Source organism: Anser anser (assembly GCF_964211835.1).
Source record: "Anser anser genome assembly, chromosome: 1".
NCBI classification, from domain to species: Eukaryota; Metazoa; Chordata; class Aves; order Anseriformes; family Anatidae; genus Anser; species Anser anser.
Window position 1 is genome coordinate 186,214,416 of NC_139720.1, and position 20,521 is coordinate 186,234,936.

Below are 20,521 nucleotides of genomic sequence, written 5' to 3' on the forward strand. Positions count from 1 at the left end.
ACATTAATTGAAAGATAAAATTTCACGTGACTAGATATGTAATTTAGAGCACTCATCCACTTTTCTTTTGTAATTATTGTAAGGAAACTAAATCCAATGTGAGATAAGTGTCTAGGATACTCACAGACTTTTTTTTTTTTATTTAGTATTCACGCTTAATGAATTATGTTCTGTTTACAGGCTTTATCTGGGGTGAAATTAAACAGATGTGGGATGGCGGACTGCAGGACTACATTCACGATTGGTGGAACCTCATGGATTTTGTAATGAACTCCTTGTACTTAGCAACAATCTCTTTGAAAATTGTTGCATTTTCAAAGGTAATTTTTATTTTATTTTTTTAATTTCAGCAAGATATTTAAGTTAACTGAGATTGGGCCTGTTCAGACTTCCTTTTGTATTTGATGATTCTCAGGTCTAACAATGTAAGAGATGTTAGATTTGCTCACTGAATCTTCTGCAACTATGACAAGAAGCTAGGCCAGAATAAGAGCAAACAAAAGATTAAAAATTATTATTTTTTTTTCCTTATTTGGACCAGACAATCTCTCTTTTTTGTCCTGAATAGTCATGCTATGATAATCTTGGAAAAGGCAAATCATTCCTAATACTTACAGCGCTTGCACAATGTTGTTTTGTGTTAGTCTTTGCCTATTTTCCAGTAGGAAATTACTGCCCCTAAGAAAATGTTACCCACTATGCCAAACTTCAGGGCAAGACTGCATGAAAAATATTTATTCAAAATTAGAGGAGGAGGGGAAGCAGCTAAAGAGCAAGATTTTAATTTTGTTTTGAAAATTCATGGTAAGTGCAACTTGATTAAAAAGTAAAACTGAATGGGATTGGTTGGATATGAGATTGGATATGTTCACTTTCTCACCTGTTTCAGAGGCTTTTTATTACCAATGTTTGAAATATCTTCCAGCAAACTAGCCCTTCTTTGCAAAACCATGGAACATGCTGCATTTTCTGTATATTCAATGTGAATTTATAATATATCATAAAATCCTTGTAAAAAATAAATATTTACATCACAAAATGCAAGGAAACCACTCCTGAAAGCATTTCTTAGTATCTGTCTCAGATTTCTTGTCATACCCAAGATAACAAAACCTTTTTTACTGGTCACTCTTGCAGCATTGCATTTCAGCTGTTTCAGGTTTCCTGACACCAGCTACCCCATATGTGTGAAAGGAGTGTCTCTCCTCTGCCAAGTTTTTTTTTTTTTTTCATTTTTTTTGCTGGAAAGAGAAGAGGAAAAAGCTATCAAGTAGTTGGTTACAGCTCCCTATCCCCCCAACTGCTGCTGTTCCCATTGCAGCCCTGCCATAAGCAGAGAGTGATATTGGAACCTCTAATTTATATAACCTGATGACTATCCACAGGGGTCCACATCAGCTGATCAGGGGCATGGATGACCAAAGACTTGATCAATTGACACAACAGCCTCCCCCTGTCACAGAATGTTTCTGATTGCAAACACTTGGAAATCTTCTCATTAAAAGATATTTGGAACTGTTGCCTAAAAAAGCAAGAGGCTCAAAGATGTGGGGAGAGCTGTAATATAAAGCTGATGAAATACCTTTTTACACACAAGGATGCCTCATCATAAAGTGACTGGAAAATAAATAGTCATTTCACTTTCCCAGGTAACAAAGCAAGCAATTCATTGAAAATGCATGTTTCCAAAGCACTGGAGATGGCCAATTATTCATTTTAGAATGATATTAATTACAAGACATTATAATCCTTTCATCTCCCAGACAGTTTCGTCTTATGGCAATCAGATTCCAAGGTGACAGTATCTGTGTTAATGTGCATCCATTACTCTCCAAATCAGTGCTTGCATGTCAATCATAATCAACACGGTTCATAAAGCACTATTTTTGGCTCTGCAGCTAATATTTTTTTACTGCATGTGCAATGTTGCACCCAAATACTTTTTCTGTTCTTCTTTAAAAGAGCCTCAGTTTTGGTAGACAATTGAAACACAGTGTGCAAACAATGAGCAGAGTAATACAGAAGTAACTTACTGCCCCAGCCATGCTTCAAATAGCTACAGCAGAGTTATCCAGCTCTGAGCTGGAGTTTTGAAGGTAACCAGTACATTTTGATACAAAACTTTTACTTTCATTTCCTAAACCTTGGAACACAGGTTTTTCAAAAAGACAGCTTTTCTGTATTTTTTAATCAAATCTATAAGCAAGTTTTTAGATGTATTTTACCTTTCTGTGAATCACTGTAGCAGATCAAGCCACCTAAGAAACCATTTTTAACTAAAATATTTGAATAAAAGAATGAGAACACCCTCATATCTCCTTTGTGATAGATGTTCCCGGAGAAAAACTTACTATTTGTGGCCCATTCTCTGACTGACACACTAGATAAGAAGATGGTTATTATTAACAGCAGCTGATGGGATATTGTAAAACATACCAAACAGTGTAATATCAGGATGAGGGAACTGCTAAGACAACTCAAAGTTATCTGCTTCACTGTCAGTATTCAAATAAAATGACTATATTTCATAATTTTCAAAGGGCTATGCTTTTTGCCTCTGATTGTTTATCAGTGTGAGAGATTATAAATTATCCAGTATACCCACTGAAAATGCTCTCTCCTTGATAAATAGCATGTGATTATAAATAGTGCACTGTCACATGTTTTATATGAGTACAAGATGATGGATTTTAAGCAACACATCTGTTTTGATCAAGGGTTATAAATATAAACAGAAGCTGTTGAGCTCTAAGAAAAATGGATGCTTTTACGTATTTGGAAGATGATTTATTCTGTACTGATAGGTCAAATGAGGTGCAATGCTAAGTCATGTGCAGACACCGCTTGTTCTATCTTAAATATTTACTGGGCTTGAGCATTGGACACAGTGCTTTTTTCCAGCTGTACTAGAGACAGCATGCAAATTCATATTATTGATTATGTGAGTCTCAGCCACTGACATGAAAATCTAGTAGGAAAACATGTTCCTATTCAAGGCAAAAACTCTGAAAAGTAACTGAAAATAAATTATTTGTCTCTATATTTATTATCTTAATGATCACCATGTCAGATCCATTCTGCTTAGTAGCAAATAAGATGATATTTCTCTACTGCCACAAGTTCTGCAGAAGGTGACAGTTTTTCTTCTCCCTTTGCATTGTAAAATGGTTTTGATTGATGTTTCACTGGTTTCACAGACCAAATGTTCATCTAAATGAATATTAACCCCCAAGAAAAATTATTGACTCTATTCCAGAGTGTAATTAATATTTTAAAGATCTTTGCTAGCCCCCTCCCCACTTCCTGACTCCTCTTACTTTTAATTCCAACTTCCCTACTCTGAAACGCAGCAAAATGAATGTAAAGATTGAGGCACATATTTTAAATAGCAAGAGTTCACATGCATATATGGCCTTTGGGGAAAGGACTCAATGTCCTTTCCTTTGTGTTTTTTCATACAAAACACTTTCCTTTGTGTTTGTTTTTTTTGTTTGTTTGTTTGTTTTTTGGGGGGGGGGCAGTTGATGGTGATTTTTTGTTTGTTTGTTGTTGTTGTTGTTCTTGCTGTTTTTTCTCCAGTGGTTAAAGTTATTTAAACTTTCTTTTTGCTAATAGAGTCAAGGTGTGGTGGTTTCACTCAGCTGGGCAGCTGAGCTCTACCACAACCATTCTCTCACTCCCCGTCCTCAGAGGAAAAGGGGGAGAAAATATAACAAAAAGGGCTCAAGGGTTTAGGTAAGGACAGGGAGATCACTCAACAATTATTGTCACAGGCAAAACAGAATCAGTATAGGGAGATTAATAAAATTTATTGCCTATTACTAGCAAGCTATAACAGTGAGAACTGAAGAGAAAAAACTAAAAACACCTTCCCCCATCCACCCTCTTCTACCTCCTCCCCCCAGGCAGCACAGGGGAACAGGGAATGGGGTCTGCGGTCAGTCCCTGATGCTTCGTCTCTCCGCCGCCCTTTCACGGTCACTCTCTGCCCCTGCTCCCCGTGGGGTCCCTCCCACGGGATGCCGTCCTCCCCAAACTGAGCCTGCGGGGGCTGCCCACAGGCAGCAGCTCTTCAAGAACTGCTCCCACACGGCTCCATACCACGGGGTCCATCCCCCAGGAGCAAACTGCTCCAGCACGGGTCCCCCACGGGCGGCAGCTCCCCCCAGACCCCCTGCTCCTGCGTGGGCTCCTCTCCACGGGCTGCAGCTCCGGCCCGGGGCCTGCTCCTGCGGGGGCTCTCCATGGGCCGCAGCCTCCTCCAGGCCACATCCACCTGCTCCACCGGGGGCTCCTCCACGGGCTGCAGCGTGGAGATCTGCTCCGTGTGGGACCCATGGGCTGCAGGGGGACAGCCTGCTCCACCAGGGGCCTCTCCATGGGCCGCAGGGGAACTGCTGCTGTGTGCCTGGAGCACCTCCTGCCCTCCTGCTGCACTGACCTGGGGGCTGCAGGGCTGGTTCTCACTCCTCACTCTCCCAGCTGGTGTTGCATAGTGTTTTCTTTTCCGTTTCTTAAATCTGTTCTTACAGACGCGGCGATGTCAAATGTCATCACTTATTGACTCGGCTCTGGCCAGCAGCGGGTCTCTTTGGAGTTGGTGGGAGCTGGTTCTGATCCGACATGGGGCAGCTTCTGAATTTTTCTCACAGAGGCCACCCCTGCAGCCCCCTGCTACCAAAACTTTGCCATTTAAACCCAGTACACAAGGGTGTCATATTTGACCAAGGCCCAGGAGCATATTCAACACTGGGGTGGCCTGATCATCTACTTTTCTATTTGATCTCTCTTGGTGATTTCATGAAATCTACAGCTTATGACTTTAGTCCTAAAGAAACCCAGCATTCTTCTGACAAATAGTTCAGACATTAGATTTTCATTTGAATTCCTCTGAATAATGACCAAAAATTGTTACCTTATATTCTTTGAGTGATATCACACACTCTTCATACACTTGCTTTGATGTTCTATAGTTTATATGCTGCTCAAATTGTTTTCTGGTCCTAATTTTCTATTGACATGCCGCATGCATTTCTTTCAACTTATAAGCCTATGATAGTCATTGTTCAATCATGCTTTTAAAAATGGCTGGCTTTATAACCTATCAACAGATTGTGTTTGCATTTGAAGTGGAGTCAGAAATTCATCAGGGTCACAGAATAACAAAACAATAACTGCAGAGAATTGAAATCTGATTTACCACAAGCTTGGCATTGCTATATGTGCTTAATTCTCTAATTCTGCACAATATGGGTTGTTTAGTTCTTGGCCTTAAACTGCAATTTTTCTTACCTTAATATATATACATATATTATATTATGTATTATATATATATGTTATATATATTATGTACACACACACATACATATATGTACGTGTATATATATGTGTGTGTGTATATATATATATTATATATATTTTATATATATATATACTTTCATTGTTTGTTTCTGGTTTTAACATGCCTAGTTTCTTTGCTCCTCTGCTTTCTTTTCCTTTTCACGTAAGCTTCTTTGTTGTCTTAGTTCTTCTTTGATTTTGCTAGATTTCAGCATCTTCATATCCTCATATCTCTGCCTCCTCTGGTTAGTAAAGTCAGTGGGGTTTTGTTGACAGAGCCATTTCATACTCATGATTTTCTTTATCAAATTTATTGTCTTCTTTCAGCTAGTATATTTCACAGATCATTTTTAAACCTACTTCTCAGCCCTTTACTTCTCTCGCTATATATATATATTTTATTTCTCATCTCTTAAAGCACATCTTTTCAAAACTATATTAGCCCTCATCGTTCTTTGTTTATGACTATGAGACCTTTTGCACCATCTCCACACATAAAGGAAGCATTTGGGCCCAAGAAAGGCAGAGTCAGTAAAGCTGAAATAACGCTGTTGTGTTGTGACTTTGATTTCCGCTTTACAGACCAGAGGTCACTTGATCTTTTCTTATTTGGATACCAAGAAATAACAAACAGGGTTGTGTTAATTTGTTAGACTGGGATATTCTGAAGCTGACTTTGAACACACCAGTTTTGCATCTCAGTCCAGATCATCACTGATAAAGTCCTTTCTTCTCCTTTCTTCTTTAGCTTCATCATTTCCTTTAGAAAAAGTGACATCTTGTCAGACTACTTCTTAGATATCTAAGAAAACTGTCCCCTACCCCAAGTTATATAACTAATAATGAGAAAAATACGTTAGACCAACTCATATGACCTATTTGATTTATCTGCTTTCCTACTACTCTAGAAATGTGAATGCTGACTGTAAAAGAAGCTGACAGAGAGCTCGGATGTGGCTGTCTTCACCTAATTGTTTGAATATGATCCTTGTTGTCTTTCTACATCATATGCTATCTCTGATCATTGCCATGTAGTACTATGTTTTTCTCAGAAGGGTATTTCCTTACTTGTTTTTAAATTATTGTTGTTTTCTACTCTTTTATTTTTCTTATTTTCTACTTTCTTTTTTTTTCAGTTGCTTGTTTAACGTCCTTGGAATCTACTGCTACATGCCTTCATCTAAAATATGTTTGCAGCTGGATGCTTTTGTACCTACCAAAAATTCCATCTCAGTTTAAATATTCTTTTTTCATGAATAGATTTTACCTTATTCCTATAACACACCCTGTATACTCTTCCCTAATCTGAGCATTTATTGCACTGTTCAGTATCTAATATTTGCTTGTACTGGCAACTGTTCCCAGTTAGTTAACAGTTATGAGTTTTCATACACCAGGACTTTAAAGTGCCACCAGAATTCGCAGTAATATATTGTATAATATTATGCAAAGAAAGACATTATAGAAAACACACAGAGGAGTTCTCACCTCTCTTTTCTCAATAACCATTGTAAATTTTCCGTATTCATTTTCTTGTGCTTTAATCTCTTAGCTGGGGGCTCTGGAAACTCAATTCTGTTTTCTACTACCTGTTCCTTTATCATCGGTCTTGAGTCAATCAGAACTGAACTGAAAGTCAATAGTAAATGAGGCAGAATAGCATCTCTCTTGGAGCTATGATGTCAAATATAGTAAGACTCGATTTTACAGCATGGTAAGAAATTTCTCATTAGAGAAAGAGATAGTCTAATGAACAGAGTAATGACCTATGACTCCAGCAGGACTGGATTTAATTTGCTGCTCTGTAGAAAACAAATATCACTGGTGGTTGAAACATAAGACAGTGTGGTTCTTAACTCTGCAGTAGACTATTCTCCAGTTCTGCAGTTCCCATCCCCCAAACTGCAAGACTGTCAGATACTGTGGGGACTACACTGTGGCTACTTATACACAAATAAAACTGCCAGGGATTATTGTCATGCACTGGCACTGTCTCACCTGTCCTACAGGTTGATTAAAGCAACTTCAATGTGGTAGGGTACTGTGCCAACTAGCACTGCCCCAGAAAATGCCAAGATCCCATCTGCAGTTCAAGAAGAGTCATGTTATTTGGAGGCTGAGCGTGGTGTTGAAATGTTGTGATGCCTGGCTATGTTACATCTGGCCACAGTGTTAGGGAAGGGTACCTCTCCTTACTACTGAGGGCACTTTCAGCATCTCTGAAGGATGCATCTGCGTGGCCCAGAGTGGGTAAATACAGACTGCGCCATTGTCCTTGTTTGTACTTGCTTCATATTATATTATCCCACGGTTTTAGAGTACTTCATAGCTTAGATCCTGTCCTCTGATACATCCTATAAAGCAGATTAATGAGACCCAATAAATAATAATGAGTCTGACACGGCAGTTAAATCTTAGTTCAAAGTAACATCTTTCATCTTCAGTAAATGTTTTGGTAGAGCTGGAACAGTAAAGAATCATAGTCCCAGGCATGAAACTCTTTGATAATGAGATACACAAGCAGTTTGCCATGGTTCATTAAAAAACACTTTTTCATTATTGGTCCATTGTTTGTGATTAAGTGATAGATATACTTATTCCTTGATTAAATGTTTTCTTCCAACTTTTTCAAAGTTTTTCTGTGTTTCTATCCATAACTGTCATATCTTCACTATTCTGCAAAAATCTAACTTACTCTTTTTACAGTTGAAATTTTCATCAATTCTAAAACTCCAGATGTTCAAAAGTGGTTGATTTTCTCAGAATTGTTAGACATGCTTTTGCTACTGTAAAAATCATAATCAAATGCAAAGCACAATAAAACCCAAGAAAGTATAGGCTATTCTGCAGATGGAAATGAAGGACAAGTATCCAGACACCATCCATTTTAAGTTTTGCTAAAATCTCAAAAAGACATATTTCTCTCCAAAATATGTTTATTTTTATTGTGCTATCAGCAAATTAATGGAATGGCTCGTAAAGAAAACAAGACACTTTTTTTCTGCATATAAACAACGGAGTAATTTTTTTTCCCTTCTGCTTGTTTTCAGTATAGCGGGTTAGTTCCACGACAGAGCTGGGACATGTGGCATCCGACGCTGGTGGCTGAGGCCCTGTTTGCAATTGCAAACATCTTTAGCTCTCTACGTTTGATCTCATTATTCACTGCAAATTCTCACCTGGGACCTCTGCAGATATCTCTGGGAAGAATGTTGCTGGACATTTTGAAGTTTCTCTTCATATACTGCCTCGTGCTGCTAGCTTTTGCAAATGGATTGAACCAGCTGTACTTCTACTATGAGACACAAGAAAACAAGTGTAAAGGGATACGATGTGCAGAGCAGAATAATGCATTTTCAACGTAAGTGGCTGATCTACTTCTAACCCTTCCCCAATATTTTACTCATGTAGATGTTTTTCACAGGAAAGAGGCTGACTTTTTGTTCCCTGTTGTTCTTACAGTGGCATCCTGACAGATACTCCTAAAGACACTCTAATAATAAATAAATAAATGTTAACATTATATCAATCAGTAATAATATTCATCCTATAGTGGGATTTTTTTAAAGTGGGATTTTGTTATTTAGCATCCTAGCTGCTGTCCCAAACTTCTTTAAGAGAATATCGTAACATTTAGTTGTAAAAGCACAAGACCTATATGAGAGTGGCATGTTTGCTTTTTACCATCCCCATTCTCTACCAAAGCAAACACATAGTAAAGACAGTAATGCCCTTCTAATTATAGAGCACTTTTTATCTCAATGGTTCTCAACACAAAGTAGAAATGGCATAAATTGACAACACTGAATAGGTACAAAAATACCATATTTATTTTAACATCTTGCTAAAACACAGTTGATGATTTACTTTTGGATCCTTGTTCTACACTCTAAAGGCAAAGCAAAGGGGCAAAATACTTCAAAGACAGGTGTCCAAAGTAAGATCTCTAAAATGATATCTATCCTTTAGAAGTTTGAACAGAATCAGCCTTGTACTCATAGGTTTACTTATAGATTCAACATTGGATATCTAGAGGTTCATATCTGAAACATTCAGCCAGTGTTTCTCCAGAAAAATATTCCATATAGGTTGCCTATATTGTGAATCATCCAGCTCAATCAATTCAAGAACATTTTGTCGTCAGGGGAAAAAATGAATAATCTGAAAAGTATATGCATTGGTATTATACAGCTATTCCTTTTGGGTTTTGTCTTTCAGATTATTTGAAACGCTGCAGTCATTATTCTGGTCTATATTTGGACTCATCAATCTCTATGTGACCAATGTGCAACCAAAGCATGAATTTACTGAATTTGTTGGGGCCACCATGTTTGGTACCTATAATGTAATCTCTCTGGTTGTTCTACTCAACATGCTAATAGCCATGATGAATAATTCTTACCAGCTAATTGCTGTAAGTTGATCATTTGTAATATATACCTTCTCTCTGTTTCTAAATCCCATTTTTTTTTCTGTCAGAAAATCTTTTTTAAAGACTAAATATAGGGTTTGTTCTAATTATTTTGCACTATTCTGCAAGGACACAGAAATCAGACCACAGCTGGGTTGGAGCAGAGGGGAATTTCCCCAGAACTCGGAAAGGGGAAGAGGTGGCCCCACTGCAGAAGCCAGCTTGAGGCTAGAGAAGGGTGTCCTGAAGCTGCTGGCAAGTGACAAAGGCTTCAGCACTGCCCCAGCTGCTCTGTGCAGGACCTCTGTTCTGAACAAGACTCAGACATAGATTGTTTGATCTCTATTTTTAATGTATTGATTAGCCTTTAAAAGGCTGTTATTTTGTAATTCTTATATAGTACGAATATATAGTGAATAGAAATTGGATGCCTACATTTCGTGGACAATTTGGAACCCATTAACAAGTGAAATAAAAGGTCATGACACCTCATTAAGCAGTGCCTTGTTTTCCTGTGTCATGAAAACTGCCTTTATCCTTACCAGAGCTATTTTTATTTCTCATCTCTCTATTATGAGACTAATGAAATTAAACACTGGTGTATTGTATAATAATTCAAATATGATCATGCAGAAAGCAAACAATAAAAGAAAACTTCTCATCCTTAAGATTTTTTGAAGGGCTGCTTTTTTTTTTCTTCCTTTTTTTTTTCCTATTTTGGACAGAAATTACAATTTTTTCCACAAAAGAAATGTGTTTATATAACAGTAGTTGATAAATTCTATTACATGATACCATGACATATTAATGTTCATCAGAACTCATTCTGCAGGCAGAATACTTTCCTGATAAAACATCTTAATTACTGTTTTGATTACAGTAAATCTGTCTAAATATTAAAAGTTAGGGTTAGGTCTATAGATTAAGTTCTTGGCTACTATTTTTTGTTGTCCAAATCAAACATTATTCCTTTAAAATTCTTGTTCAGCTGCTAAGACTTAACAATCTTTTCAAACTCTAGGTTTTAGTTTTGATATTTTTTAACTTTTCAAAATGATGCAATATTATATCGAATTCAAAAGAAAAAAACATTCAAATAAAAAAAAAAAAAAAGAAAACAACACCATAACCAATTCCAAATATACAATTTTGAAGTAGGAGAAAATAATTCTGCTCAACTCAACAGTTTTAAGTAACCTCATGATTTGTTAGATAGGTTATTTGTAAATTTCAAGGGCTGGCAACAACTGAGAGGGTGCATGAGGCTTACAGACTTGTTGAAGCTGCTACACAGCAGAGTAATTAGAGTGATCTATGTGGAATAATGATGAGCTGCTATTATAACAAAACATCTCTACCAGAGATGTAACATTTTTCTGCTTGTAATTATCCTTTGTTTTTTGAGAGACTGTTAATTATTTAAAAGCCTGTAGCTAAGCAAGAAGGGTTGAAAGTGGAGATATACTGTATGTATGTAACATCTCTTTATTGGAGTAAACCAGCTTAGCTTTGCTTTGTGTTAAAAACTTTCTGCAAAAAGAAGGTTCCAGTATTTTAAAAAGAAAATTCATTAGAGTTTCAGTGTTGTTCTAGCTTTAGGTTCAGTTTTTTTTTAAGAGGTTTGTTTCATCTCCTTAATTACAGCCACATATGTGTTGTTTTGTTTTTTGTTCACAGGATCATGCAGACATTGAGTGGAAGTTTGCTCGGACAAAACTCTGGATGAGTTACTTTGAAGAAGGAGGGACTCTACCCACTCCTTTCAATGTCATACCAAGTCCAAAGTCCCTCTGGTATCTGATCAAATGGTTATGGAGACACTTGTGCAAGAAAAAAATTAGAAGAAAGCCTGAAAGTTTTGGAACAATAGGGGTAAGTCCTATGTGCTACTCTGCTGTTAATCCTCCTCTTTTATATACAGATAAGTCTTTCTCAGTCTTACAGAGATGGAAAGGCTCTGAACTGTCAAATAATTTGAATAGGAATTACAGAGTAATTCTAGAATTCAGAGAATGATTTTATTATTATTGTTATTATTATTATTTACATTCATGTCAGTGTATCTGACTGGAGAGAAAACATCATTGGATTTCTGCACAATGACAGTATGAAGCATGACTATGCCTCATCGATAGATAATTCAAGATTAAAAGCAATATAAACAGAGATCAAATACAGATACTTGTCTACCAATTCCAGAGTTCTGGTTAACGCTCTCCAGCTCAAGTGTCACAATTCAATTTTGATCAACGTATCATGAACCACAGAATTTTATATAAACAACTTATCATGGTATATTCTCTGTCTCTCTACATGTAGTGAAATGGGTTTACATAAAATCATTCTTACCTAAAGCTGTTCACATTAAATAAAGCATTTTGAAAGGTAACCACTTACTTAGAATTACTTACCTGAATCTGCAGGTAGAATTATTTCAGAATCATATTATTGCCCTATTCTAATAGTGCTTAATAGCAGTGGAAATTTCTAGGGAAAAAAAAAAAAAGAGGGGAAAAGACACACAAAGGGAGCAAGAATACTCCTGCATTTGGGTTCAGCAGATGTCTGCATAATATCTGAACCACAAACTCTCTGGTAGCTGCAGCTACCAGATTTGAATTTGCTTCTCATATATTTATTCAGCTGAGATTCTCCAGTAAGCAGCACAGTTTTCCTATATTGTCAGAGGAAATAGTGAGGTAACAACCTAACCAACCAGCAAGTAAATCTCTCTAGGAATATTTTCTTCATTTCATATATAAATCAAGTGAGTACCTTGTTAACTAGACTGCATTTAGACAACTCCAGCATAAAAAAGTGAACAAACAAATCAATCTATTGTGGGTAAAATAGGGTAATTTTTTTCCCTATACTGTGGGGATTTGATGAGTACAAATGTTTTCAAGTCTGTTAGGAGCTCAAGTAGCAAAGCATTAAGGGAGACCATATGATTGCCATGTATGAGTAAGGGGAAGAAAGGATTGTAGTCTTAACGCTGTTTAAACTATTAGCAATACACCAAAGAAGCTAGGAGTATGATATGATTCGTTGTTGGACCATTATCTACAGACCATTACTCTACGTACCTTCTTTTCTTCTGTGTATTTCTTTACAGTTTCCTGAGAAAGTGAGAAATAAGTAGATTTTTTCCTATCTATTCTCCTGTCATATCCTGGCATTCAGCTTTATCATCAGATACACCTCAAGGAACAAGTTTGCAGAGTTGCACAGATATATGATAAAGAGGCAGTGTGACAAATAAAACCATTTCACATTTCCTTAGCTGATTAGTAGATTATGCACTCTGTGAAAAGCTTCTAATCAGGCTTATTGCAATAACCTGATCTTGTTGGACATTGCGAAAGGAAAGTATGCTTCACTTAGCTGTCATTCTTGTAGATAGGAAAGAAAGGGACAGAAAAGGAAGCTTATAAAACATGAGAATGATATTGAAACAAACTAGCAACTGCAGAAAAGAAACACCAAAAAAATCCTTTGGATTAATATTAGAAAAGCAGTGAAGACAAATAAGTAGCAATTCAGACAGAAATAAAAATAAAACACGTGAACTGAGAATGAATGGTGAAGAACTTCAAGAACAAAACATCACTGTGTAACCTAGCAAAGAAAAGAAGTGCAGAGAGCAACTGTAGGAAAAACTGTGAATTTTTGTTAGAAATAGAGAAACTGATGTACTTGTGTGTGGGGGAGAGTGGGCAATACTTGTAGGCATTTGTTGAGCATTTGGTAGGTATGATTATCTAGTGTAAACTGATAGAATGATATTAAAATTAATGGAGAGATGCCAGTGCATAGCAGCTGAGTATCTATACTTGGTTAACACAATATCTGTGTTTGACTGGGACAAATTCTGAATACACTTATACATCCCAGAAAAGCCTTCAGGACAATATTTTCTGACAGACTTTCAATTCAGGATAAAGGACTTTTTTATTTATTTTTTTTTCCTTTGTTTCCCTCTCAACCTGCAACTCTGGGAGTAATCTTATTCCTGGCTGTCTGGAAGGAGGAAGAAAGAGACAGGGTGCTTCCAGCACCCTGCTGATACACATGGTGAAAATGTAAATGGGGGTTCAGAGAGATCACTCCCTGGTTCCTGCAGCTACCCACAGCTGGGGGAATAAATAACAGCTTCTAGGTATCAGCAATTTGGGTTTTGCAAAACTGTTGCAGCAAAGGGTCAACAGATAGAGTGTGTATACACAAAGCTCGTTGGGACTTTTTTCCACATAGCATTTTCCTTACAACCTTTTTGTTTGTTTATTTGTTTGTTTGCTTGTTTTCTTTTTCATAAATATATACCAGTTCCAAAAAACTTTGTTGTTGGGAAAGACTTAGCTTCAGGACAGAATTTCTCATTGCAGCGCATGTTAAAAATAACTAATAGTTTGGGCTATGGGAGACACAGGTTCACTTCCATTCTCTAGTAAGCATTTGTTATTTATGCCAAGCAGAACAGCTCTGACAAGAGGTGATTCCTGTCCCAAAACAGTGAATCATAGTCATAGAATCATTTAATCATTTAAGTTGGAAAAGATATCTAAGATTATCAAGTCCAACCATTAATCTAGCACTGCCGCCACCAAACCATGTCCCTGAGCACCTCATCTACATGTCTTTTGAATGCCTCCAGGGATGGTGACTCAACTACTTCCCTGAACAGCCTGTTCCAATGCCTCACAACCCTTCCATTGAAATTTTTCCTATTTTCAACTTAAACCTTCTCTGGTGCAACTCGAGACCATTTCCTCTTGTCCTCTTGGTTGTTGCTTGGGAGAAGAGACCAACCCCCACCCCATTGCAACCTTCTTTGAGGTAGTTGTAGTGAATGATAAGGTCTCCTTATCACTTCCTTATCATTTGTGACCTGCTGGCCACACCATTTCTGATACAAGCCAGGATGCCGTTGGCCTTCTTGGCCACCTGAGCACACTGCTGGCTCATATTCTGCCAGCTATTGACTAATACTCTCAGGTCCTTCTCTGCCAGACAGCTTTCCAGCCACTCTTCCCCCAGCCTGTAGCATTGCATGGGGTTGTTGTGCCCCAAGTGCAGAACCCAGCACTTGGCCTTGTTGAACCTCATGCAGTTAGCCTTGGCGCATTGGTCCAGCCTATCCAGAGCCCTCTGCAGAGCCCTCCTTCCTACCATTGAGCAGATCAACACTCCTGCCTAACTTGGCGTTATTTGTGAACTTACTGAAGGTGCACTTGATCCCCTTGTCCAGCTCATCGATAAGGATGTTAAAGAGAACTGGCCCCAGTACTGAGCCCTGGGAGATACCACTTGTGACTGTCCACCAACTGGATTTAATTCTATTCACCACAACTCTTCGGGCCCAGTTACCCAGCCAGTTTCTTACCAGGGTGAAGACACTGGGGGAAAAGGTGTTCTCTTCAGACAGTGTAAGAGAAGGAGATGAACCTAGCTTCCCTATGATCTGAATGTGAACTTCCAATAACTGACCTCTTTGGAAGGAGAGGGCATAGGGGAGGGAGAGATGTAGGGGTTTGTTGTTGTTATTTTCTGTAGAGAAAACTTCAAAAAATTTTTGTTTGATGAGAAAAAGCAGTACCTATGAAGCTCTGTGAGACAATAGGGCCATACCCATCAGTAATTATAAATACAGAACAGACACGTAGCTGTAAGTGAAGCTGAAACCCCTCTGGAGCAGAGTGTTCACCAGCTGAATCATCACAGCAACAAGAATTACAGCTTCTTGGAAACGGTGAGTGGCTGTGGTTGACCAGCCAGATTCAGTCTGCGTATCTGGGCATCTCATAAAACTATGAAGTTCTTCAGCCATACTCAGGTGTAACAGCAGCCCCAGTAGAGCTGTCTGCATTATGAACATTTTGCAATTTCTAGGCCCAGCTATGCACTCAAGCTCCAAAATGGGCAAAGATTGGTGTATACATTATGATTTCTGCATAAATAAAATTTATCTGTACAGGTGTGAGAGCCACACACTCCATCATTCAGTTCTACACACTGTCTGGGCAGACATAAAGCATACACTGTTAAGTGGATTTTCTCCAATAAAGAGATTAAGTCATTAAAGAAAAAATGGGCACATTGTCATGATCTCAGAGTTTGTCCTAGAGGAATGCACTGTTTTCTGATTTTGAAAAACTTATTATCATCACCCACATCACCCACAGCTCAGCCTTGTGTTCCTAGAATTTTTTCATTTGTCTCAACAAACTGTACCAAAAATTAAATTTAGAAACTTTATACCTTTACAAACAAAGGGCAATGAAGAGTTATCTCTGCCTTTTGTTTGAAGACTTCAGCTGACAGCTCTCTGACTCCAGCTCACTGGAATTTCTGTCTCAGATCTACAAGATAAGCTTTTTTGGGAACTATTTCTCTTCACTGAGTCTTGCATTATGAACTCTGATACCTTTTCTTTTTATGACCAGTACTGGGGAAAAAAACACTTGATTCCATTTCAGGTTCATTTTCTTACATCAGCTAAATAGATGTATGAATGCCAGGTTGTCTGTGATGCAGAACTCAGATTTCAAAACATTTTTTTCCTGAAATTTCTATATGCTAACTTTGCTATTAGGAAGCTCTAATCAGCAGTGGCATACTGTGGTGTTTTCCAGTAGGAAAAACAATAGTGAGCATCCAAAGGCTGAGTCAGTGCTACAGAGTAAAAAAAAAAATGATAGACAGAATATAGGTGTCTTGTTAAAGCCAGCATTTTTCAAGGATCAGGCATAAGATCTGCATAAAAAAGCAGCAATCAAGAGCTAAAAGGAATCAAGGAGGTATAAATGTGTCACCAATGTGTCTGCTCTGTGTATATATACATATATACACACATATATAAATAGTATATATATAATATATAAAGATAAATATATATATAAAGAATATATAAAGAATATATATATACAGAGTGGATTGTTGGATTATAAATGTAATGTTTGATTTAATACATATATATAAAGAAAAAAGCGCTTGAAAAATTATACGTAGGTAGAACTTGCAAAGAAAGGATTCAGGGTCGGCATAATTTACAGCAGACACCCAGTGAAAAGATTTATGTGGCTCACACACACAAAAAAAAATGTCGGTAGAGATACCTTTGTCATGATTGCTTTGGAGGACCGTCTACAGTGCTACTTACGGAAAAGCTATCACAGGAAAGAAGAAGGTCTGCATGGTAGTGAGGAGCCTCTGAAGAGAGCTGATGAATTTTATTCTCCTCGACTGTCAGTTCTGTGTTTCTGGCACACTTTGTTGTACCGGGACAGATAAAGAGGTGGGCGGTGCAGTCAAGGGGAGCTTTTTCAACGAACAGCATCTTTCTCCACAGGCTGCCCAGCCATGCTGATGGCATGATCTTTAGCCACAACTACAACTGGCTTCCTCGGTACAGGAAGGACAGTATGTTCACACATGATTTACTAGCACTTCAACATGCTATTAATCAGACAGAGATTTTCTGCCTTTTCAGATTTCAGCACATTTTTATTTTGTCATTTTGACATATCCCAGGTATGCAGCATTCTCTTTAGCTATTATCACAAAGTATCTCCTACACTCAAAGCTCTGAAATAACAGTGTGTGCTGCTCTTTAAGCTATATATAGTAGTTCTGTTAACTTTTTCAGATTGCCTTTGCAAAAGCCAGATTCAATTCCATTGGTTAGGTTGAAGTTTTTCTGACTACCCAAATCCCTTGGGTGTCTCAAGGCTACTCCTGTTGGTCATCTGAAATCTATTGTTATTTCTAAAGAGAAGAGATGTAAGAAAAGAATCCCCAAGCCCACTGGAATAAATTGTACTATTTTCCTCAAATTATATTCCACTTTGTCAGTGATCAGTCACCAAAAAGTGTTTTATCTATAATTTTAAGAATTTCAGAGGATAAAATGGAAAGGATTTGCCAGACATATCTTCAGTATTTTTTGTGCACCTGATTTTTAGATAAATAGCTAGTGTTTTCTTTTTCCACAGATATCCTGATTTTCTTGCCATTTTTTTCAAGCAATCTACATTACAATGATAAGCATTTGTCAGAGAAAATCTTCTTTCTCATTCTCTTAGCCTTCTTTCTTCAAGTGGAAAATGATGCAAGTCCTCAGTCAATACAAGTGTTTTGTATTTTCCCTGAAATGTGTCTTGCTGAAAACTAGGGCAAAAAATAACACCTTCCACCTGGAATGGAAATCACTAATCTGGAGCACATATGTTTTATAACCAAAGACCATCTCACAGGGAAACCTTTCTGAAAACACAGATAAGTTCTTTCCCCTGTAATGTTTCAATTCCAGATGAGGAATATATTGTATGACTTCAGATAATCATTAGGTTTTCTGGACCTTTATCACCAAGCAGTTTGTGGTCAAAGATAGATGTGAAATTTGAATTCATTTTTTATAAAAGATATAGTTTTTATAAATCACATCAAAAGAACTAAATTAATATTGTCTTCTTTTTTTTTTACTGCTAAAGAGATTTTTCTTCCAAAAAAAGTACAAATTACTAGCAATGCCATAAACAGGAAGACCAAAATGATTGTCAATGCCAGTAAAGTGCTGTTAAAGCTTCCTAAAACATATTAGCATCCCCCTTTAGAAAGTGATAAAACATTTCTTTGTATTTCACCATCTCATACAATATTTCCATCACAAGACTGTTTCTTCCCTTGTTGCTATTTTTCAATCAGATTTAACTTTTAACCCTTTGTCAGCTATACTTTTCAACAATTCTTCAAGCACACAGCACAGCAGTTCCTTTAAACAAATTGTGAACAGTGAAAGGTTAGACTATGACCAGGTAGAGAAAAGACAGCTGTGAACCAAATAAGGAAGAGATGAGTGTCAATATCATTTTATGTATAGAGAGTAGTTTGATTTTCAGACATTTATTTAAAGATTCATTCTGCTTTGAGAGGAAGCAAAAGGAGATTATGATCTGGGGACTGAATCTGAGCATTTAAACCAGAGATAATGAACTGATGTGGTTAATACCTTTGACAAGCTATGTGTATGCATATTCTCTTATGCAGTGTCTATGTGTATGTGTATGCAAATACACCATTAAATGTATTCTCTTTCAGCTTCTCAGAGTAATGGATTACTTTTAACTGTAAAATAAAGCAGAGCAGACAACAACTGCAGAAAGTAGCCTCCAAGGCAAGAGTTAGCATTTGTTTTATTTATAGGAGTTCATTTATGAGACGCTTACCTGAACTGAAGTGTGTTTCACTTACACCTTAAGGTGTTTTTTTCCTTTGCCTGTGAGTCAGAACAGTTGTGGAAAGCTCTTGTACAGCCTCAGACTCCCCTAGTGCTCTCTCAGCAGGAATGAAATATCTCCATCGTGTGGTCAACTGCAAAAAATCAGAAAATTAAACCTGTTTTAAAATAGGTGGTGGGAAGGTATTGTCTTTCCCATAGCTACCTTGTCCCATTCAGCCCCAGCAGTAGACACAGACTCCCATCCCTCCCTCCTTAAATATGAGGAATCACATCCATCTTCCCTTTGGATGTGGTATAAGATGCAGAAACACCATCTGGAAAAACTTTGAAGGCACAATGTTTATGTACAAACCCATGGTATCTGGGCAGTTTGGAAATCATGGCTTTCCCCTTTCTATTCTCTTTTGCCAACCCCAACCACACAGGGACTGCATCTCAAATTAATTAGAAAAAGAAATCAATCATAAAATGGAAACTATTCCCAAACAGAGAAAGTGTTAATCATAAATAAATTGCCAATCAGTTTCAAGTAAAAGAAGATGACAAAATACCTTATTGTGCCTGGCTCATTATGCAACTGAGGTCAATTTTATTGAGTCTCCTGGATGCCGTTTTATCGTGTTTTAAGATACTCTAAGTGTTCTGTTTTGTAGAAATACGGTTAGTGGTCAGACACCTGCTTTTCTCACCAGCAGGAGATATAAGAAGCCAAGTAAAAATTGTAAGACTGTCTTCCACCAGTTGGGGATAATTAAGGTAGAAAATAAAAAGAAATGTTACTCAGTATGTTGAGGACAACAGTAATTCAAGGACTAAGAAATTCAAGGCTCTTTTTCACCATCTTCTTCTGGACACCCCCTAGATATAGCAGTATGATCTAATGCAACATTTTCTTGAAGCCTATACCGTGTTTTCATTCTGCCAAGCTTCTTTTTGCTGTTCCTCCTCATAGTTGCTATCCCTTATACCCTCCTGCCTTATTAACACAGAACTCTCTATCACAAAGCTAAGTTTCTGTCTTTCATACTTCTCTGTGTATCAAGTGGCTTTTTAACAAAGAACTAAGCAGGGAATTTTCTTTTAAAAATGGTTTTATGTTGCAGGCTGTGGATAGCTCTATCCTAAATGAGATGTAAGGAGACAGCCATAGGTAACACCTTGTATATGTCAAGCTCTTCTCAGTTCATTAGTATCCTTCAATTTGTACAAATGAGTGACACAATCACATCTTCTGTCTCAGATCTGTGACTTCAAAGCTTTGCAAGCAGAGACCTTGCTGCTCCACCACATCCACACCAATGCCAATTCTGGCAGCACACAAAAAAATGTAGAAAATCCACTTTGCCTTTCCAGTGACGACATACTCCCTTCTGTAAAGCTAATGACAGGCTTCGCTCTAGCATTGCAATTTTTCAGCAGACATTGAACCATTGAACCATCTCTCAACTTGTTAGATACCACAGACTGCACAGACCTGCTGTTTTGCCATGATACATTTTTCTACCAGATAGGGATTCATTTTTGTTTGTGTT

General features: G+C 37.5%; 1 protein-coding gene across 2 annotated transcripts in view; it reads left to right on the forward strand.

Moving 5' to 3' along the window:
* TRPC4 (transient receptor potential cation channel subfamily C member 4) overlaps window positions 1-20,521 on the forward strand; it is a 160,631-nt gene that overhangs the window by 132,231 nt on the left and 7,879 nt on the right. For both annotated transcript variants that reach the window (XM_083798127.1, XM_083798128.1), the window contains 4 exons: window positions 181-320; window positions 8,391-8,701; window positions 9,559-9,754; window positions 11,429-11,623. In XM_083798127.1, coding sequence (XP_083654253.1) covers window positions 181-320; window positions 8,391-8,701; window positions 9,559-9,754; window positions 11,429-11,623 — 842 coding nt within the window. The remainder of the gene's footprint in view (window positions 1-180; window positions 321-8,390; window positions 8,702-9,558; window positions 9,755-11,428; window positions 11,624-20,521) is intronic.